This window comes from Genypterus blacodes, unplaced genomic scaffold, assembly GCF_046128005.1.
Source record: "Genypterus blacodes isolate CSIRO-AG114 ecotype Tasmania unplaced genomic scaffold, CSIRO-AGI_Gbla_v1 ptg000005l_1, whole genome shotgun sequence".
NCBI lineage: Eukaryota > Metazoa > Chordata > Actinopteri > Ophidiiformes > Ophidiidae > Genypterus > Genypterus blacodes.
The window spans coordinates 3,807,372-3,829,567 of record NW_027466819.1 but is presented as its reverse complement, the minus strand read 5'-3'; the positions used below and the strand labels follow the sequence as shown (position 1 = coordinate 3,829,567).

The window sequence follows — 22,196 nt, the reverse complement described above, 5'->3', positions numbered from 1 at the left end:
GCAGACATGTTTTGTGTCATTAGAAAGCTTAATAGTCTATTTACCTGTCAACCTGGAAATGGAAGCGGTAGAATCAGGCATCACAGGCAGCTTATGGATCAAAAAGATACATTCTACCAATTTAAACAAGCAAGTAAACACTTTTTGAGGCAAGGTGTGTGTGTGTGTGTTTGTGTGTGTGTGTGTGTGTGTCACCTTATCAGATTCAGATTCCAAAGGGTCTCAGAAATGAAGATTATTACTGTCACAATATCAAAAACTTTATTCAGTGATTGAGTTTAGTTGGTTTGTACACATTGACTTTGTTCCTCATCAATCATTAAACCAGAGTGTTTATGTTTATATCTTTATAATCATTCACTCCTACAATCAGCCTGATCACCTGAGCATCAACAATGTAAAGGAACATAAAGAATCTTCTCCTCATGTTTCACCACAATCATAATAACATTTATACAGTGAAGAGAAGAAATGAATCATATTCATATGTTTGAACAGAATGAAGGAAAGTTTCCTGCTTTCTCCATGAAGCTCTTGGAATGGAAGAGAAACTCAATCACATTACAGGACAACAATACAGATATTTAACAAAGATTTCAACTGTACAAAGCAAACAACTGTTTATATTTTCATGTGGAAAAATGTGGATTTCCTCATCAGCAGTGACAGACACTGAAAAGAGCGCCACCTACTGACAAAACAAACTAAAGTCCTCACAGTAACACTCACACTGTTTGACTGAAAGGTGAACTAAGTGCAGAGCAGGAACAGCACAGTGACGAGCACGGAGCAACAAAGACACACACTACATTCATTTAAGAAGGAAAACACACAATCTCACCCATTCACTCTGTGATGACTCCTGTCTACTGACTGAACTCAGCTGTGTCTCCATGATAACAAAGCCTAATTCCAGCATAGAGCGGCTGAGTGAATGTGGTCTGGACTCTGTGGAGGAGAGTCATGGTGTCAGAGACGCTGTAGAAGGACAGAAGACCTGCAGGCTCATCCAGGTACACTCCTACTCTGGAGGGGGGAGAGACTGAGAGAGGAGTGATGATACTGTTATGTCTAAAAGAACAACTGTTGTTCAAATGATATGATGACCAAGACTTTTCATTGAATCCAAATCCACTTTCAGCCCCTCCTCTTTTAATATCCTTGTATGTCACTGCTACTCTTACTCCTCTGCTCCTCTCCACCTCCCAGTAACAACGTCCAGTCAGACTCTCTGTACTCAGGACCTGAGACCAGAGAGTGAATCTGTCTGGATGAGCAGAATATGACTGAGGTTTATTCATCTTTGTTACTTTTCTGTTCCCCTCAGATAATAACAGACGTGTGTGTGCTGTGTTTGGATCCATTGTGATTTCCTGTGAATATCTTAAGAATCCAGCTCTGGTCTTGGGCTCTGCTGGTGACAGTGAAACATCCAGATCAGTAAGTGTCAGTGAGATCTTGGTCCATCCCTCACTCAGCATGTCCTGTAGTTGATCTCTGACCTTTGACACAGCCGCCGTCACCTCCTCAAAGTGCCTCAGAGGACGGATATTGATGCTGGCTGAGTGTGTAGATTCACTGAGATGTGGCAGTGAGGGGTAATTGTGTAGAAACTGGATGTGATCCTCTGTGTGTGACAGCTGCTGCAGCTCAGCGTCTTTCCTCCTCAGCTCAGTGATCTCCTGCTCCAGCTTCTCCTGAAGCTCTTCAGCTCCACTCACTTCAGTTTTCTGCTGGGATCTGATCTGCTGCTTCACATCAGAGCTTCTTTTCTCCATGAGACGGATCAGCTGGCTGAAGATCTCCTCACTGTCCCTCACTGCTTTATCAGCAGACTGATTGATGTCCTTCACCTCCTGCTGAAGCACCTTCACGTCTTTCTGTCTGTCCTGGATTCTCTGCTGGACTTGTTGTCGACTCTCCCCGAGCTCTCTCTGCCTCTCCTTCCTCTCTGCTGCAGCTGAGACTGTGTGGTGACCTTTATGTTCATCCATAGAGCAGAGATAACAGATACACTGCTGATCAGTGCAGCAGAACATCTCCATCACCTCATCGTGAAGAGAGCAGATGTTCTCCTGAAGCTTGTTGGAGGGCTCCACCAGCTTGTGTTTCTTGAATGGAGCTACATCATAGTGAGGCTGGAGGTGTTGCTCACAGTAAGAGGCCACACACTGCAGACAGGACTTCATGGCTTTCCGTTTTCTCCCAGTGCAGAAATCACAACCAACATCTGCAGGTCCAGCATAGCAGTGATCAGCAGGAGCAGCTTGGAGTTCTGTCTTCTTCAGCTGCTCCACTAAATCTGCTAACATGGTGTTTCTCACCAGGACAGGCCTCGGTGTGAAGGTCTGTCTGCACTGAGGGCAGCTGGGGATTTTCTCCTCCTCCTCTTCATCCCAGCGGTTGTTAATACATCTCCTGCAGTAGCTGTGTCCACAGGGAATAGTCACCGGCTCCTTTAGCAGATCCAGACAGATTGAACAGGAAAACTTTTCTTGATCCATCAGAATTCCTTGCTGCGCCATTTCACCTCTCAGTGACAGTGAACAGGTGAGTTTCACTTCCTCTGAAATCAGAGCTGTTTGTTCAGAGCTTCATCTCAGTCCATTCAACATTTTGAGTCAAGCTGTCGTCAAACCCACACACACACACACACACACACACACACACACACACACACACACACACAGGAGAGAAGGAGTGTGGAGATACTGTGAGTGTTTAGTAAACTACAGGGACGATCTCTGTGATGCATTATGGGAGAGGAACAAGTCAGAGTGACAGAGTGGTGTGTGAGCCAGCCTGTGTTTGTGTGTGCAGCTACATGTATGTACAATATGTGTGTGTGTGTGTGTCATTTATACTGAATACACTATGATTTGAATTTGTGTACTTGTGGGTTTCTGTGTGGAGCTGAAGCAGTGATTGACAGGCAACCGGGTCATGAGAACATATTGTGTGTGTGTGTGTGTGTGTGTGTGTGTGTGTGTGTCAATTCAGTGCCATCTACAACTACTTTATTTGTAACTAGTTCACTTTCACAAACACTGTAAAGGTGCTTTGCAGTTTGTTAAAGGAATGCAATTGATCAACTTTATACAAAAAGCAATACATGTTCTTTTTCAGTTCATTTGACTTCTGTTCAGTGAGAGAAATCCAGTCTGGCTTGGGCTTGAACAAGTGCATTGAAATGTGGCTGAATGTGTGAGGTGGATATGTGAAGGCCAGCTGAGAGGGGATCATCAGTGATAGAGGATCTGTATCAGGATTGGTTGAACTTCATCACTGAGAGTGTCTGTTCCCGTACGTAGGTAGATCCAAAGAGGACTAGAATCTTCTGAGCGCGCCTCCTCAGGTCTGGAACCTTCTCCTCTTTGAGAGAAGAGTACAAGTCCAACAGTGAGACGGACTTCAAGTGCTCTGCCAGAAGTGTGTCAGACTGCAGGTCAGTGAGTTCCATCTGAACATCACTGGGTGCATTATCCACTCTGCAGGTGAAGGGAGAGGAAACCATGTGCATTTCACTCTCAACTGTTTGAAGGTCTTGAAATGGCCTCGAAAACTCACCATGCAGTGCTGCTAACATAGCTGAGTACCTGTGGAGGTGATCAGCTGATGGTGCCACTTCCTTCAGTGTTGGCAAGTGTGTGAGAATGCTGTCCTTCGTTTGGCTTGAGAGAAGCTGCAACTTTCTCATAAAAGCCTTCACTGCGCTGTACATTTCATGCACAAAAAAGGCCCTCGCACTGCAGTTTGACATTGAGTTCATTCATTAGTGCAGTCACAACATCGACAGCAAAACCAAGGTCTGCCAGCCAATCTGTGTGTGAAAGCTGTGGGACGTCATTTCCTTTCTTCACACAGAACTCCTGATTCTCCTCTCTCAGGTCCCAGACGTTTTTTCAGCACTTTGCCCAGGCTGAGCCACCTGACAGCTGTGTGGTATCTTATGTCACCATGTTCAGTCTCATTCTCCTCCAAAAGTGCAACAAGCTGTCTGTGATTCATTCACTCTTGCCCTGATGAAGTGAACTATTTTAGTGACAACATCAACAACATGGTTCATTTTTAACACTGACTTACACAAAACCTCCTGCTGTGTAATACAATGCAAACATGTCCATTTCTGCCCAGGGTTCATTTCTGTCACTTAATCTTGCATTCTCTTCAAAAGTCCAACATTTCCCCCCGTCACATCTGGACAACCATCCGTTGTCACACCAGCCAGCTTTTCCCTTTTGAGTCCCAACTTGTCCAAACATGCATTTACCTCGGTGAACAAATCAATCCCAGTTGTTGTCCCTTTCATTGACTGTATGGCTGCCGGCTCCTCTGTGATTTTGAAGTCTGCAGTTATCCCACGGAAGAAGATGAGTAGCTGGGCAGTGTCACGTACATCGCAGCTCTCATCCAAAGCCAAGGGGAAATAGTCAAAGTTGACCGCTGTGTTCTTCAGCTGAAGCTCCAGATTTCCCTGGATGTCCTCTCCCCTCCTCGTTACAGTGCGTCGGGAGAGGGGCGCGTCCCCAAAAGCGCCCTTTTTCTCCGGGCATATTAGTGCTGCAGAGTCCAGCAAACACTCCTTGATAATCTCTCCGTCAGGAAACGGCTTACTTCTTCTGGCGATTTTGTGGGATATGACATAACTTGTCTTGACAGCCGCTTCTCTGTGAGTGCAAAGTTTTGTGAAAAAAATCCTTGTTGGTTTTGCAGTTTAGCTAGCAAAGCACTGGACTCCCTCGCACGCTCTTCATCAGACACGTTCTTGTATTTCTCCTGGTGATTGGTGACGTAGTGGCGATTCAAGTTGTAATCTTTCAACACAGCGTCCTGTGTACCACAAACTAAGCACACCGCTTTACTTTTGACTTCTATAAATAAGTACCAGAGAGGTGTTTTCTCCCTTCTGATTGGTCAGGTCGGCGTGATTGTTCTGTTGTGTGTCTGACGTGTGATTCAACCCAATGTGCTGCATGTTGATGTCAACAGCTTACAGACGTTAAGGGCCCACATCAAGAACAAAAGCTTTCAGGTTAGTTCAGATTCAGAACTAAGAGTGTTTCTACTGACAGAGTCCAACACACACTCACTGCTATTACACAAGAAGAGAAGAGGACACAAGGACACGTTGTCTTTAACAGAGCATCACATCCACATTTTATTATTTCACATCATTTCAATGAGTTCAAGATGGTAAAGTCATCACATTGGGAAGTTTTTCTTAGGAAGGCCCGTTTATCAATCAACATGAGATTCATTGATGGCAAAAGCTACAAATGATTCTGAACCTGAGGCTTTGAGCTTTCAAGCCCTCTGTGATAAGTGTTCAGTCACTACAACTGCAGGGAGAGTATTGACTGTCACTGTCACACGGTGGTTCAGTTCTCTCACCATGCTTCTGAATAATCCAAACTACATTCTTTACTGGAATATTGATCCAGATATCAGTGTCTCACACTTGTGTTCTGTGTTTCCATCACATCATCAATCACAGGAAGCAAAATCACATTCAGCTATCAAAAGTCCGGCTTTCTAATGTTGGCAAAGCAAATCATCATACTCATAATCATACATCATCATGTCATGTTCTCATTGCTATAAAATGCATATTCTACTATCACCTAGCAACCACTTCCTGTAGCAAATCAATGACAAAGAAAAAAACATCCACAGAAACCAAAACACTCCCGTTGTGCTTTTGCATATTTAGGCTACTTAAGTTTAGACAAGGTGGCGTTGTCTCCTACAGAAGGATAAAGCCAAATTCCAGCATAGAGCGGCTGAGTGAATGTGGTCTGGACTCTGTGGAGGAGAGTCATGGTGTCAGAGACTCTGTAGAAGGACAGAAGACCTGCAGGCTGATCCAGGTACACTCCTACTCTGGAGGAGGGAGAGACTGAGAGAGGAGTGTTGATACTGTTATGTATGAAAAAACAACTGTTGTTGTGATGAAATAATGTCCAAGACTTTTCATTGTTTCCAAATAGACTTTCACCCCCTCCTCTTTTAATATCCTTGTATGTCACTGCTACTACAACTCCTCCGCTCCACTCCACCTCCCAGTAACAACGTCCAGTCAGACTCTCTGTACTCATGACCTGAGGATAGCCAGTGAATCTGTCTGGATGATCAGAATATGACTGAGGTTCAGTCATACGTGTTACTTTTCTGTTCCCCTCAGATAATAACAGAAGTGTGTGTGCTGTGTTTGGATCCATTGTGATTTCCTGTGAATATCTTAAGAATCCAGCTCTGGTCTTGGGCTCTGCTGGTGACAGTGAAACATCCAGATCAGTCAGTGTCAGTGAGATCTTGGTCCATCCCTCACTCAGCATGTTCTGTAGTTGATCTCTGACCTTTGACACAGCCGCCGTCACCTCCTCAAAGTGCCTCAGAGGACGGATATTGATGCTGGCTGAGTGAGTAGATTGACTGAGATGTGGCAGTGAGGGGTAATTGTGTAGAAACTGGATGTGATCCTCTGTGTGTGACAGCTGCTGCAGCTCAGCGTCTTTCCTCCTCAGCTCAGTGATCTCCTGCTCCAGCTTCTCCTGAAGCTCTTCAGCTCCACTCACTTCAGTTTTCTGCTGGGATCTGATCTGCTGCTTCACATCAGAGCTTCTTTTCTCCATGAGACGGATCAGCTGGCTGAAGATCTCCTCACTGTCCCTCACTGCTTTATCAGCAGACTGATTGATGTCCTTCACCTCCTGCTGAAGCACCTTCACGTCTTTCTGTCTGTCCTGGATTCTCTGCTGGACTTGTTGTCGACTCTCCCCGAGCTCTCTCTGCCTCTCCTTCCTCTCTGCTGCAGCTGAGACTGTGTGGTGACCTTTATGTTCATCCATAGAGCAGAGATAACAGATACACTGCTGATCAGTGCAGCAGAACATCTCCATCACCTCATCGTGAAGAGAGCAGATGTTCTCCTGAAGCTTGTTGGAGGGCTCCACCAGCTTGTGTTTCTTGAATGGAGCTACATCATAGTGAGGCTGGAGGTGTTGCTCACAGTAAGAGGCCAGACACTGCAGACAGGACTTCATGGCTTTCCGTTTTCTCCCAGTGCAGAAATCACAACCAACATCTGCAGGTCCAGCATAGCAGCGATCAGCAGGAGCAGCTTGGAGTTCTGTCTTCTTCAGCTGCTCCACTAAATCTGCTAACATGGTGTTTCTCACCAGGACAGGCCTCGGTGTGAAGGTCTGTCTGCACTGAGGGCAGCTGGGGATTTTCTCCTCCTCCTCTTCATCCCAGCGGTTGTTAATACATCTCCTGCAGTAGCTGTGTCCACAGGGAATAGTCACCGGCTCCTTTAGCAGATCCAGACAGATTGAACAGGAAAACTTTTCTTGATCCATCTGAATTCCTTGCTGCGCCATTTCACCTCTCAGTGACAGTGAACAGGTGAGTTTCACTTCCTCTGAAATCAGAGCCGTTTGTTCTCTGATCCTAACCCAAACTCCTCCTTTCCTGTTTCCTCTCTCTGATCTACAGTGCATGTGGCTTATCAACTCTTGCTCAGCACTTGTTGGTAACACTCGTCTGTAGAGTGCAGATCTGTGAAGGGGAGGAACCAGGAAGTCTGAGCCCAGGGTGGAGCTGAGCAGGAGGAGGAGCGAGGACACGTCAGGCCTGTGACTCATTCCAGGAAGAGAAGCAGTTTCCTTGTTAGGTTGATGGCAGAATATTGAAGCAGATGTTGTTGTTTCATTCTTGTCTTCATTGTGTTTGATTGTTCTCAGGTTCATAAATGTACATTGTTCCAGTGGTTCTGTTGGTTGATGGTTGCTTTGATGGCTGCTTTTCTAAACAGTTGAAGCTCTTTTACAAATGAAATCCCCTCACTGAGGCCATACGTCTGATTGAAGGAGGAGAGGAGGGCCGAATGAAGTAAAAACAAAAGGAAGATAGAGAACATATTTAGAATGACACATTTCCTCTGGGTGCTCCTGTTCCTTAGGTTAGCTCAGGTGTGTGTGTGTGTGTGTGTGTGTGTGTGTGTGTGTGTGTGTGTGTGTGTGTGTGTGTGTGTGTGTGACTGAGTTTTCCATAAGTGTGTGTGAGTGTTTGTGTGTGTGTGTGTGTGTGTGTGTGTGTGTGTGTGTGTGTGTGTGTGTGTGTGTGTGTGTGTGTGTGTGTGTTCATAAATATTTGGTTGCATCTTGGTTTTTTGCAGGAGCTCATATTTTCACCTGGTACATTACTTACAAGCACCAACCAGGAAATAGAATTCATCTTTATTCTGTCTGTCAGCTAAAGACCAACTAATATGTTCAGCACTAAAACAATAACATGCAAATAGTTTGAGGAATTTAATCCACATATACACAAAAAAGATGACAATGTAGAACTTTAGGGACACAAATTTACTAAACAAAGCTAAGGGCTCATGCAAAGGCAGAGGGAAGTAATGACTGAAGTTCAACATTTGTCTAAAATGCAAAGTTCAAAAATAACAACTGAAATCTACTTAAACGTCTCATCTTCTCTTATATCTTCAGTTCATTCCCTTTTAAAGATGAGTTCCTCTGTTTATTCTGTATTTTCCAAATATTGACTGAACTCTGTGTAATGAGCATGGAAGTAAAACAGCGATCCGGCTTTAAAACAGTTTGTTTTTTTATTGATTGATGCATTCCCTTGGTTCCATCCATTAGTTTGAGTCTGCTGAAGCATTCTCATTCAGTGTTTACATGTACAGAAGATATTCACCTCATCATGGGTTTGTAAGCATCCTGATTAGATTGACTGTTACATTTATATGGAACTCTTACTAAATATCTATGGTCATTATAACAAAAACATCTTATCAAGTATTCAGATCAAATAACAGAGAGCAGAAGTTTGTACAGCAGCAATAAAGGGGAATGGAAAATATACACACACTCCAAAATGTGCAACGAGACATTCAAGTACTCATGTTTCCTTTTTTCTGGTCTCATTTTAAGGACAACAGCGTCTCTAAAGGCCCTCAAATACAAAACAACACTGACATTCCAGTTATTGGAGGACAAAGTGGATCAATCATGGAGATTTCCATTGCATTAAAGGAAAAGAGAAGAATACATTTGAATGTTCCTTATAGCTGATTATATAATAAAACAATGATTGAGTTCAGAACAACCAATCAGACGACAGATCAGCAACAAAGATGGAGACGTAAAGTAGCTGAGTTATCTTTAATCACTCCTGTCTACAAGTCTCATCTTTTCTAGAGGAAACATGTTGAGAGCAGCAGGAAGGGTTTGATTAGAGTCAGGTCCTCTCTGTGTGGAGGAGTGTGTGTGTGTGTGTGTGTGTGTGTGTGTGTGTGTGTGTGTGTACCCTGCCTCTTAACCAGTGATCGCTGGGTCAGACTCCAGCACCCCTGTAACCCTACACAGCTATGGAGAATGAATGAAAAGCAATGTTCACTTCATCACCAGTAGAGAGAGACGGAGAAATGAGCGCCACCTACTGACAATACAAAGAAACAGTAACACTCACACTCTTTGACCGAAAGGTGAACTAAGTGCAGAGCAGGAACAGCACAGTGACGAGCACCGAGCAACAAAGACACACACTACATTCATTTAAGAAGGAAAACACACAATCTCACCCATTCACTCTGTGATGACTCCTGTCTACTGACTGAACTCAGCTGTGGCTCCAGGAAAACAAAGCCTAATTCCAGCATAGAGCGGCTGAGTGAATGTGGTCTGGACTCTGTGGAGGAGAGTCATGGTGTCAGAGACGCTGTAGAAGGACAGAAGACCTGCAGGCTGATCCAGGTACACTCCTACTCTGGAGGAGGGAGGGACTGAGAGAAGAGTGATGATACTGTTATGTGTGAAAGAACAACTGTTGTTAAAATGATATAATGACCAAGACTTTTCATTCTTTCCAAATCCACTTTCAGCCCCTCCTCTTTTAAAATCCTTGTATGTCACTGCTACTACAAATCCTTCTCCGCTCCACTCCACCTCCCAGTAACAACGTCCAGTCAGACTCTCTGTACTCAGGACCTGAGACCAGTCAGTGAATCTGTCTGGATGATCAGAATATGACTGAGGTTCATTCATATATGTTACTTTTCTGTTCTCCTCAGATAATAACAGACGTGTGTATGCTGTGTTTGGATCCATTGTGATTTCCTCTGAATATCTTAAGAATCCAGCTCTGGTCTTGGGCTCTGCTGGTGACAGTGAAACATCCAGATCAGTCAGTGTCAGTGAGATCTTGGTCCATCCCTCACTCAGCATGTCCTGTAGTTGATCTCTGACCTTTGACACAGCCGCCGTCACCTCCTCAAAGTGCCTCAGAGGACGGATATTGATGCTGGTTGAGTGTGTAGATTCACTGAGATGTGGCAGTGAGGGGTAATTGTGTAAAAACTGGATGTGATCCTCTGTGTGTGACAGCTGCTGCAGCTCAGCGTCTTTCCTCCTCAGCTCAGTGATCTCCTGCTCCAGCTTCTCCTGAAGCTCTTCAGCTCCACTCACTTCAGTTTTCTGCTGGGATCTGATCTGCTGCTTCACATCAGAGCTTCTTTTCTCCATGAGACGGATCAGCTGGCTGAAGATCTCCTCACTGTCCCTCACTGCTTTATCAGCGGACTGATTGATGTCCTTCACCTCCTGCTGAAGCACCTTCACGTCTTTCTGTCTGTCCTGGATTCTCTGCTGGACTTGTTGTCGACTCTCCCCGAGCTCTCTCTGCCTCTCCTTCCTCTCTGCTGCAGCTGAGACTGTGTGGTGACCTTTATGTTCATCCATAGAGCAGAGATAACAGATACACTGCTGATCAGTGCGGCAGAACATCTCCATCCCCTCATCGTGAAGAGAGCAGATGTTCTCCTGAAGCTTGTTGGAGGGCTCCACCAGCTTGTGTTTCTTGAATGGAGCTACATCAAAGTGAGGCTGGAGGTGTTGCTCACAGTAAGAGGCCAGACACTGCAGACAGGAGTTGATGGCTTTCCGTTTTCTCCCAGTGCAGAAATCACAACCAACATCTGCAGGTCCAGCATAGCAGTGATCAGCAGGAGCAGGTTGGAGTTTTGTCTTCTTCAGCTGCTCCACTAAATCTGCTAACATGGTGTTTCTCACCAGGACAGGCCTCGGTGTGAAGGTCTGTCTGCACTGAGGGCAGCTGGGGATTTTCTCCTCCTCTTTTTCATCCCAGCGGTTGTTAATACATCTCCTGCAGTAGCTGTGTCCACAGGGAATAGTCACCGGCTCCTTTAGCAGATCCAGACAGATTGAACAGGAAAACTTTTCTTGATCCATCTGAATTCCTTGCTGCGCCATTTCACCTCTCAGTGACAGTGAACAGGTGAGTTTCACTTCCTCTGAAATCAGAGCCGTTTGTTCTCTGATCCTAACCCAAACTCCTCCTTTCCTGTTTCCTCTCTCTGATCTACAGTGCATGTGGCTTATCAACTCTTGCTCAGCACTTGTTGGTCACACTCGTCTGTAGAGTGCAGATCTGTGAAGGGGAGGAACCAGGAAGTCTGAGCCCAGGGTGGAGCTGAGCAGGAGGAGGAGCGAGGACACGTCAGGCCTGTGACTCATTCCAGGAAGAGAAGCAGTTTCCTTGTGAGGTTGATGGCAGAATATTGAAGCAGATGTTGTTGTTTCATTCTTGTCTTCATTGTGTTTGATTGTTCTCAGGTTCATAAATGTACATTGTTCCAGTGGTTCTGTTGGTTGATGGTTGCTTTGATGGCTGCTTTTCTAAACAGTTGAAGCTCTTTTACAAATGAAATCCCCTCACTAAGGCCATACGTCTGATTGAAGGAGGGGAGGACGGCCGAATGAAGTAAAAACAAAAGGAAGATAGAGAACATATTTAGAATGACACATTTCCTCTGGGTGCTCCCGTTCCTTAGGTTAGCGCAGGTGTGTGTGTCTGTGTGTGTGTGTGTGTGTGTGTGTGTGTGTGTGACTGAGTTTTCCATAAGTGTGTGTGAGTGTGTGTGTGTGTGTGTGTGTGTGTGTGTGTGTGTGTGTGTGTGTGTATGTGTTTTCATAAATATTTGGTTGCATCGGGGTTTTAAGCAGGAGTTCATATTTTCACCTGGTACATTACTTACAAGCACCGACCAGGAAATAGAATTCATCTTCATTCTGTCTTTCAGCTAAAGACCAACTAATAAGTTCAGCACTAAAATAATAACAAGCAAATAGTTTGACGAATTTAATTCACATATACACAAAAAAGATGACAATGTAGAACTTTAGAGACACAAATTTACTAAACAAAGCTAAGGGCTCATGCAAAGGCAGAGTGAAGTAATGACTGAAGTTCAACATTTGTCAAAAATGCAAAGTTTAAAGATGACAACAGAAATGTCCTTTAACGTTTCATCTTCTCTTATATCTTCAGTTCATTCCCTTTTAAAGATGAGTTCCTCTCTTTATTCTGTATTTTCCCAATATTGACTGAACTCTGTGTAATGAGCATGGAAGTAAAACAGCGATCCGGCCTTGAAACAGTTTGTTTTTTCATTGATTGATGCATTTCCTTGGTTCCATCCATTAGTTTGAGTCTGCTGAAGCATTCTCATTCAGTGTTTACATGTACAGAAGATATTCACCTCATCATGGGTTTGTAAGCATCCTGATTAGATTGACTGTTACATTTATATGGAACTCTTACTAAATATCTATGGTCATTATAACAAAAACATCTTATCAAGTATTCAGATCAAATAACAGAGAGCAGAAGTTTGTACAGCAGCAATAAAGGGGAATGGAAAATATACACACACTCCAAAATGTGCAACGAGGCATTCAAGTACTCGTGTTTCCTTTTTTCTGGTCTCATTTTAAGGACAACAGCGTCTCTAAAGGCCCTCAAATACAAAACAACACTGACATTCCAGTTATTGGAGGACAAAGTGGATCAATCATGGAGATTTCCATTGCATTAAAGGAAAAGAGAAGAATACATTTGAATTTTCCTTATAGCTGATTATATAATAAAACAATGATTGAGTTCAGAACAACCAATCAGACGACGGATCAGCAACAAAGATGGAGACGTAAAGCAGCTGAGTTATCTTTAATCACTCCTGTCTACAAGTCTCATCTTTTCTAGAGGAAACATGTTGAGAGCAGCAGGAAGGGTTTGATTAGAGTCAGGTCCTCTCTGTGTGGAGGACATGTTCTCCCTGTGTGTGTGTGTGTGTGTGCGTGTGTGTGTGTGTGTGTGTGTGTGTGTACCCTGCCTCTTAACCAGTGAGCGCTGGGTCAGACTCCAGCACCCCTGTAACCCTACACAGCTATGGAGAATGAATGAAAAGCAATGTTCACTTCATCACCAGTAGAGAGAGACGGAGAAAAGAGCCCCACCTACTGACAAAACAAAGAAACAGTAACACTCACACTTTGACTGAAAGGTGAACTAAGTGCAGAGCAGGAACAGCACAGTGACGAGCACGGAGCAACAAAGACACACACTACATTCATTTAAGAAGGAAAACACACAATCTCACCCATTCACTCTGTGATGACTCCTGTCTCCTGACTGAACTCAGCTGTGGCTCCAGGAAAACAAAGCCTAATTCCAGCATAGAGCGGCTGAGTGAATGTGGTCTGGACTCTGTGGAGGAGAGTCATGGTGTCAGAGACGCTGTAGAAGGACAGAAGACCTGCAGGCTGATCCAGGTACACTCCTACTCTGGAGGAGGGAGAGACTGAGAGAGGAGTGAAGATACTGTTATGTCTGAAAGAACACTTGTTTTTCAAATGATATAATGACCAAGACTTTTCATTGAATCCAAATCTACTTTCAGCCCCTCCTCTTTTAATATCCTTGTATGTCACTGCTACTCCAACTCCTCCTCCTCTCCACTCCACCTCCCAGTAACAACGTCCAGTCAGACTCTCTGTACTCAGGACCTGAGACCTGTCAGTGAATCTGTCTGGATGAGCAGAATATGACTGAGGTTTATTCATCCTTGTTACTTTTCTGTTCCCCTCAGATAATAACAGACGTGTGTGTGCTGTGTTTGGATCCATTGTGATTTCCTGTGAATATCTTAAGAATCCAGCTCTGGTCTTGGGCTCTGGTGGTGACAGTGAAACGTCCAGATCAGTCGGTGTTAGTGAGATCTTGGTCCATCCCTCACTCAGCATGTTCTGTAGTTGATCTCTGACCTTTGACACAGCCGCCGTCACCTCCTCAAAGTGCCTCAGAGGACGGATATTGATGCTGGCTGAGTGTGTAGATTCACTGAGATGTGGTAGTGAGGGGTAATTGTGTAGAAACTGGATGTGATCCTCTGTGTGTGACAGCTGCTGCAGCTCAGCGTCTTTCCTCCTCAGCTCAGTGATCTCCTGCTCCAGCTTCTCCTGAAGCTCTTCAGCTCCACTCACTTCAGTTTTCTGCTGGGATCTGATCTGCTGCTTCACATCAGAGCTTCTTTTCTCCATGAGACGGATCAGCTGGCTGAAGATCTCCTCACTGTCCCTCACTGCTTCATCAGCAGACTGATTGATGTCCTTCACCTCCTGCTGAAGCACCTTCACGTCTTTCTGTCTGTCCTGGATTCTCTGCTGGACTTGTTGTCGACTCTCCCCGAGCTCTCTCTGCCTCTCCTTCCTCTCTGTTGCAGCTGAGACTGTGTGGTGACCTTTATGTTCATCCATAGAGCAGAGATAACAGATACACTGCTGATCAGTGCGGCAGAAGATCTTCTTCACCTCATGGTGAAGAGAGCAGATGTTCTCCTGAGGCTTGTTGGAGGGCTTGTGTTGCCACCAGCTTGTGTTGCTTTAATGGAGCTTACATTACATTACATTACATTACGATCATTTGGCGGACGCTTTTATCCAAAGCGACTTACATTACATTATATTACCACCCTTCACAGAGGGTTCGGTGCCTTGCTCAGGGGCACCTCGGCAGGGACTCGAACCGGCAACCCTCCGGTTCTTAAGCGGAAGCTCTACCCACTCGACTACTGCCTACTACGTCATAGTGAGGCTGGAGGTGTTGCTCACAGTAAGAGGCCAGACACTGCAGACAGGACTTGATGGCTTTCAGTTTTCTCCCAGTGCAGAAATCACAACCAACATCTGCAGGTCCAGCATAGCAGTGATCAGCAGGAGCAGCTTTGAGTTCTGTCTTCTTCAGCTCCTCCACTAAATCTGCTAACACGGTGCTTTTCACCAGGACAGGCCTCGGTGTGAAGGTCTGTCTGCACTGAGGGCAGCTGGGTGTTTTCTCCTCCTCCTCCTCTCCATCCCAGTAGTTGTTAATACATCTCCTGCAGTAGCTGTGTCCACAGGGAATAGTCACCGGCTCCTTCAGCAGATCCAGACAGATCGAACAGGAGATTCTTTCTCGATCCATCTGAATTCCTTGCTGCGCCATTTCACCTCTCAGTTCAGTGAGCGTCTGAGTTTCCCTTCCTCTGAAATCAGAGCAGTTTGTGCTCCAAACGCCTCCTTTCCTGTTTCCTCTCTCTGATCTACAGTGAATGTGGCTCGTCAGCTCTGAACTTCAGCACTTGTTAGTTACTCTCACCTTTAGATTGCAGATCTGTGAAGGGGAGGATCAGGAAGTCAGTGTGTTATAGAGGAGGAGGAGGAGGAAGAAGAGGGTGAGGTTGATCAGGTTCTGCAACATTCCAGGAAGAGGAGCAGTCTGACAGAGTGAGTTTAAGTTATGTTCAGCTGCATGAGATCTGTGGGGAAAGTTTATCAGAACCTGAGTTGTGCGTCAGTTTCTGGGCTGCAAACCTCACAGGTTGTCTGCACCATCGCGTGTTCATCTTTCAGGAAAAGAGGTTTCTCAGTGAGTCCAGTCCCTCCCTTTAAAACAAACACCTGCATCACAAAGTGTCCCAACACAACACAGGAGACACGCAACACTGTCATACTGTGTAATACACTGAGCCAACATACAGTATGATGGTGATGTAAGGGCAGAGCAGTGAGCGTGAGAGAGAGAGGGAGAGAGAGAAAGAGAACGAGAGAAAGAGAGAGAGAGAGTTTCATTAGATTTCATGAATATTTCAAAGGCAAACTGAATTGTTGATTAAATCTTGACTTGTGTGGGATCTTACCACACCTGCTAACTTCCTCACTGTACACCAGCAGCTCTGCTTTGTCTCCAGGTTACATCACAGACCTGCAGTCTGATCAAGCATCCTTTTCTGCTGAGACGGCGCTTATGGTTAGTTCCTTAAACTGAATACAAACAAATCAACTCAAATACTCTACTTTGGGGGCCAAAACAGCGCCACCATCAGGCCGTCCAGACAAGCAAACACATCAGAACACATAACCTCCATGGCCGAGGTCACAACAGCCAGACAAAAGCCAGACCATGTATTTCAAAATAACAACATACGAGCTTTACTCTGATGGAATGATTGTTGTTAAACCTTTCAGTGGTGGCTTGGTTGGTTTGTGAGCGATCAGCTGGATCTCTGTGCTGAACCTCAGTGACTGCTGCTTTATACACTCAGCTTTACAATCCATAACTGAAATACATTTGTTCCCATCACACCCTTGCAGACATTTTGATAAGATGTCTTCCAAAGAGCAACTGGTGCAAAGAACTAAGCAGATAAAATGATCCTAATGACAGGAGACGGCTGAAAGTTGCTGTATTTCTATTTTCACCTTATGTGAGATATCTTCTAGGCTTCCTATCACTTCTTACAAACCTCATACACACCTGCTACATTCTGTGCAGATGCCATTTCTACCTCCATGAAAAACGTTTGTCTTAGATGAAGACAGCCGCCAGATGTCCATACATTTAATTTGTTTGTAATTTAAACCTCCCAGTCCACAGTCACAGTCCCAATGTGTGTATGTGTGTGTGTGTGTGTGTACAATCAGCTCACATGACAGACTTGATATTATATTTACGGTTCAGTTCAACCAAGTACAGAGAGGGACAATTCAACGGAGGAGGTCTTGTACTGACAGCACCAGCGTGCCCCCTGCTGGTGATCTGGTGTCACGCTGCAGATTGTGTCATCCTTGTGCCATTTTTAAAAACACTCCAGAAACACTAGGATGTGGTGAAATTCTCAAAAAATCCGGAGAGGATTCATGACCTGAGTGCTCTGTGAAAAATAGTACGTCTCTGCAGCGCCTCCTACTGGTGAGATCAACTTTGACAAAAAGATTTGAGACCCGATTCTGCTGTATTGTCAAACTAACTTCATATTTCTGTTCACGCACACAACTTCACAACCACACAAAAAAGAACTCTTGAGAAAATTGATTTTTTAAATTAAATTATGCTGTCTCGACTCTGCAAACTTTCACTCGATTAACACATCTAAACATTTCAAACTGTTGTGTTTTCTCATCTCCATATTCATCCATTCCAACATTTAGTCTGATAAAAGTGAGTCAGCAATGTACAAAAGGAACATACCGAATGGATGTCCGCATTTCTGATCCATAATACACGAATTAATACTGTTCTGTGGGGAAAACAACAACAACAACAACAACAAAACGAAATGACCCAGAAACGGCGCACACAGCGGTTTTACGCGCTTGTTCGTCACAAACAGCGATACTTTTCCTTAACGAGCAATATTGCCATTGCGATGTGGCGTTAGCGTTAAACTACTCCTTATTATATATTCATTCCAGGTGTGTGTGTGTGTGTGTGTGTGTGTGTGTGTGTGTGTCTGTTCGGTACTGCACTTCTGTGGCTCGTTGCCGCTATATTATTCTCACTTTTGGTGGATGGGTTGTAAACATTGGCCGTCTTTTTATTATGGCGGAAATACGTTTTGCTTTACGGCATTACCCATCAAATGCACATAGCTCCCTGCATACAGAGTCAAGTATGCAGTGATGTCACTCCACGTTACCTTATCTGTTGCCATGGATACTCCTCTGGGATGATTATGGAATATAGTATCCGACACGAACGTATTGACAAGTTTGGGATTTACGCCAGTCACGTGAATGTAAACAACGACACAATAGCACAGCGCCGGAGCCGTCAAAGGCAACGTAGCGCTGCTTTAACGACACTGTCACTCTAATAGCAGCGTAATGACTGAAGTTCAACATTTGCCTAAAATGCAAAGTTTAAAGATAACAACAGAAAAGTCCTTTAACGTTTCATCTTCTCTTAAATCTTCAGTTCATTCCCTTTTAAAGATGAGTTCCTCTCTTTATTCTGTATTTTCCCAATATTGACTGAACTGTGTAATGAGCATGGAAGTAAAACAGCGATCCATCTTTGAAATAGTTTTTATTTTTATTGATTGATGCATTTCCTTGGTTCCATCCATTAGTTTGAGTCTGCTGAAGCATTCTCATTCAGTGTTTACATGTACAGAAGATATTCACCTCATCATGGGTTTGTAAGTATCCTGATTAGATTGAATGTTACATTTATATGGAGCTCTTACTAAATATCTATGGTCATTATAACAAAAACATCTTATCAAGTATTCAGATCAAATAACAGAGAGCAGAAGTTTGTACAGCAGCAATAAAGGGGAATGGAAAATATACACACACTCCAAAATGTGTAACGAGGCATTCAAGTACTCATGTTTCCTTTTTTCTGGTCTCATTTTAAGGACAACAGCGTCTCTAAAGGCCCTCAAATACAAAACAACACTGATATTCCAGTTATTGGAGGACAAAGTGGATCAATCATGGAGATTTCCATTGCATTAAAGGAAAAGAGAAGAACACATTTGAATGATCCTTATAGCTGATTATATAATAAAACAATGGTTGAGTTCAGAACAACCAATCAGACGACAGATCAGCAACAAAGATGGAGACGTAAAGTAGCTGAGTTATCTTTAATCACTCCTGTCTACAAGTCTCATCTTTTCTAGAGGAAACATGTTGAGAGCAGCAGGAAGGGTTTGATAAGGGTCAGGTCCTCTCTGTGTGGAGGACATGTTCTCCCCATGTGTGTGTGTGTGTGTGTGTGTGTGTGTGTGTGTGTGTGTGTGTGTGTGTGTACCCTGCCTCTTAACCAGTGAGCGCTGGGTCAGACTCCAGCACCCCTGTAACCCTACACAGCTATGGAGAATGAATGAAAAGCAATGTTCACTTCATCACCAGTAGAGAGAGAGACAGAGAAAAGAGCGCCACCTACTGCCGCAGGCTGAAAACCCATCTCTTCAAGAGACACTAACCGGATCAGCCCTCTTAGGGCATCACCTATGTTGTCCTAGCTCTTCTGATGCACTTATTTGTTTTCTAATTCCTTTTTTCTCATTCATCTTGGTACCTAACTAATGGCACTTCTACTCTAGCTCTAGTTAGGCTCTTACCTGTTGGTTTTGGAAGGAAATGCACGATTTGTAGTGACCTGAAGTTTTTTTATCTACCTATGTTGAACGCATTTATTGGAAGTCGCTTTGGATAAAAGCGTCTGCTAAATGACCGTAATGTAATGTAATGTACTGACAAAACAAAGAAACAGTAACACTCACACTGTTTGACTGAAAGGTGAACTAAGTGCAGAGCAGGAACAGCACAGTGACGAGCACGGAGCAACAAAGACACACACTACATTCATTTAAGAAGGAAAACACACAATCTCACCCATTCACTCTGTGATGACTCCTGTCTACTGACTGAACTCAGCTGTGTCTCCAGGAAAACAAAGCCTATTTCCAGCATAGAGTGGCTGAGTGAATGTGGTCTGGACTCTGTGGAGGAGAGTCATGGTGTCAGAGACGCTGTAGAAGGACAGAAGACCTGCAGGCTGATCCAGGTACACTCCTACTCTGGAGGAGGGAGAGACTGAGAGAGGAGTGGGGATACTGTTATGTCTGAAATAACAACTGTTTTTGAAATAATATAATGACCAAGACTTTTCATTCTTTCCAAATCCACTTCCACTCCCTCCTCTTTTAGTATCCTTGTATGTCACTGCTACTCCAAATCCTTCTCCGCTCCACTCCACCTCCCAGTAACAACGTCCAGTCAGACTCTCTGTACTCTGGACCTGAGGATAGTAAGTGAATCTGTCTGGATGAGCAGAATATGACTGAGGTTTATTCATCTTTGTTACTTTTCTGTTCCCCTCAGATAATAACAGATGTGTGTGTGCTGTGTTTGGATCCATTGTGATTTCCTGTGAATATCTTAAGAATCCAGCTCTGGTCTTGGGCTCTGCTGGTGACAGTGAAACATCCAGATCAGTCAATGTCAGTGAGATCTTGGTCCATCCCTCACTCAGCATGTTCTGTAGTTGATCTCTGACCTTTGACACAGCCGCCGTCACCTTCTCAAAGTGCCTCAGAGGACGGATATTGATGCTGGCTGAGTGTGTAGATTCACTGAGATGTGGCAGTGAGGGGTAATTGTGTAGAAACTGGATGTGATCCTCTGTGTGTGACAGCTGCTGCAGCTCAGCGTCTTTCCTCCTCAGCTCAGTGATCTCCTGCTCCAGCTTCTCCTGAAGCTCTTCAGCTCCACTCACTTCAGTTTTCTGCTGGGATCTGATCTGCTGCTTCACATCAGAGCTTCTTTTCTTCATGAGACGGATCAGCTGGCTGAAGATCTCCTCACTGTCCCTCACTGCTTTATCAGCAGACTGATTGATGACCTTCACCTCCTGCTGAAGCACCTTCACGTCTTTCTGTCTGTCCTGGAGTCTCTGCTGGACTTGTTGTCGACTCTCCCCGAGCTCTCTCTGCCTCTCCTTCCTCTCTGCTGCAGCTGAGACTGTGTGGTGACCTTTATGTTCATCCACAGAGCAGAGATAACAGATACACTGCTGATCAGTGCGGCAGAACATCTCCATCACCTCATGGTGAAGAGAGCAGATGTTCTCCTGAAGCTTGTTGGAGGGTTCCACCAGCTTGTGTTTCTTGAATGGAGCTACATCATAGTGAGGCTGGAGGTGTTGCTCACAGTAAGAGACCACACACTGCAGACAGGACTTGATGGCTTTCCGTTTTCTCCCAGTGCAGAAATCACAACCAACATCTGCAGGTCCAGCATAGCAGTGATCAGCAGGAGCAGCTTGGAGTTCTGTCTTCTTCAGCTCCTCCACTAAATCTGCTAACATGGTGTTTCTCACCAGGACAGGCCTCGGTGTGAAGGTCTGTCTGCACTGAGGGCAGCTGGGGATTTTCTCCTCCTCCTCTTCATCCCAGCGGTTGTTAATACATCTCCTGCAGTAGCTGTGTCCACAGGGAATAGTCACCGGCTCCTTCAGCAGATCCAGACAGATTGAACAGGAAAACTTTTCTTGATCCATCTGAATTCCCTGCTGCGCCATTTCACCTCTCAGTGACAGTGAACAGGTGAGTTTCACTTCCTCTGAAATCAGAGCCGTTTGTTCTCTGATCCTAAACCAAACTCCTCCTTTCCTGTTTCCTCTCTCTGATCTACAGTGCATGTGGCTTATCAACTCTTGCTCAGCACTTGTTGGTCACACTCGTCTGTAGAGTGCAGATCTGTGAAGGGGAGGAACCAGGAAGTCTGAGCCCAGGGTGGAGCTGAGCAGGAGGAGGAGCGAGGACACGTCAGGCCTGTGACTCATTCCAGGAAGAGAAGCAGTTTCCTTGTTAGGTTGATGGCAGAATATTGAAGCAGATGTTGTTGTTTCATTCTTGTCTTCATTGTGTTTGATTGTTCTCAGGTTCATAAATGTACATTGTTCCAGTGGTTCTGTGGGTTGATGGTTGCTTTGATGGCTGCTTTTCTAAACAGTTTAAGCTCTTTTACAAATGAAATCCCCTACTGTGTGTGTGTGACTGAGTTTTCCATAAGTGTGTGTGAGTGTGTGTGTGTGTGTGTGTGTGTGTGTGTGTGTGTGTGTGTGTGTGTGTGTGTGTGTGAGTTTGTGTGTGTGTGTGTGTGTGTGTGTGTGTGTGTGTGTGTGTGTGTGCGTGTGTGTGTGTGTGTTTGTGTGTGTGTGTGTTCATAAATATTTGGTTGCGTTGGGGTTTTTAGAAGGAGTTCATATTTTCACCTGGTACATTACTTACAAGCACCAACCAGGAAAGAGAATTCATCTTTATTCTGTCTGTCAGCTGAAGACCAACTAAAAAGTTCAGCACTAAAATAATAACAAGCAAATAGTTTGAGGAATTTAATCCACATATACACAAAAAAGATGACAATGTAGAACTTTAGAGACACAAATTTACTAAACAAGCTAAGGGCTCATGCAAAGGCAGAGTGAAGTAATGACTGAAGTTCAACATTTGTCAAAAATGCAAAGTTTAAAGATGACAACAGAAATGT

General features: G+C 44.5%; 4 protein-coding genes and 1 pseudogene across 4 annotated transcripts; all 5 read right to left on the bottom strand.

Moving 5' to 3' along the window:
* Positions 1-244: 244 nt before the first annotated feature.
* LOC142999677 (E3 ubiquitin/ISG15 ligase TRIM25-like) lies at positions 245-2,559 on the bottom strand. Its single transcript, XM_076149280.1, has one exon. The coding sequence runs from the start codon at positions 2,523-2,525 to the stop codon at positions 867-869; it is 1,659 nt and encodes a 552-aa protein (XP_076005395.1). The 5' UTR covers positions 2,526-2,559; the 3' UTR covers positions 245-866.
* Positions 2,560-3,262: 703 nt separating this feature from the next.
* On the bottom strand, positions 3,263-4,734 carry LOC142996282 (general transcription factor II-I repeat domain-containing protein 2B-like; annotated as a pseudogene).
* Positions 4,735-5,312: 578 nt separating this feature from the next.
* Positions 5,313-8,147, bottom strand: LOC142999649 (tripartite motif-containing protein 16-like). Its single transcript, XM_076149274.1, has one exon. It carries the CDS (start codon positions 7,746-7,748, stop codon positions 5,712-5,714), a length of 2,037 nt encoding a protein of 678 aa, XP_076005389.1. The 5' UTR covers positions 7,749-8,147; the 3' UTR covers positions 5,313-5,711.
* A 175-nt stretch (positions 8,148-8,322) lies between these two features.
* Positions 8,323-16,159, bottom strand: LOC142999640 (E3 ubiquitin/ISG15 ligase TRIM25-like). Its single transcript, XM_076149264.1, has 2 exons — positions 15,427-16,159; positions 8,323-11,355 (listed from the first exon to the last, which is right to left on the bottom strand). The coding sequence occupies exon 2, from the start codon at positions 11,283-11,285 to the stop codon at positions 9,624-9,626; it is 1,662 nt and encodes a 553-aa protein (XP_076005379.1). The 5' UTR covers positions 11,286-11,355; positions 15,427-16,159; the 3' UTR covers positions 8,323-9,623.
* On the bottom strand, positions 13,083-21,578 carry LOC142996275 (E3 ubiquitin/ISG15 ligase TRIM25-like). The gene is made up of 2 exons (XM_076147216.1): positions 19,568-21,578; positions 13,083-14,754 (listed from the first exon to the last, which is right to left on the bottom strand). Exons 1-2 carry the CDS (start codon positions 21,343-21,345, stop codon positions 13,479-13,481), a joined length of 3,054 nt encoding a protein of 1,017 aa, XP_076003331.1. The 5' UTR covers positions 21,346-21,578; the 3' UTR covers positions 13,083-13,478.
* Positions 21,579-22,196: the final 618 nt, after the last annotated feature.

What these genes read in the sequence shown, in the direction of transcription:
- LOC142999677 (XM_076149280.1), bottom strand. Translation starts at nt 2,525, where the DNA reads ATGGCGCAGCAAGGAATTCTGATGGATCAAGAAAAGTTTTCCTGTTCA.
- LOC142999649 (XM_076149274.1), bottom strand. Translation starts at nt 7,748, where the DNA reads ATGAACCTGAGAACAATCAAACACAATGAAGACAAGAATGAAACAACA.
- LOC142999640 (XM_076149264.1), bottom strand. Translation starts at nt 11,285, where the DNA reads ATGGCGCAGCAAGGAATTCAGATGGATCAAGAAAAGTTTTCCTGTTCA.
- LOC142996275 (XM_076147216.1), bottom strand. Translation starts at nt 21,345, where the DNA reads ATGCACTGTAGATCAGAGAGAGGAAACAGGAAAGGAGGAGTTTGGTTT. An exon ending in GACACAGCTGAGTTCAGTCA is followed by an intron (nt 14,755 to 19,567) that starts GTAGACAGGAGT and finishes GCTCCATTAAAG; the next exon opens with CAACACAAGCTGGTGGCAAC.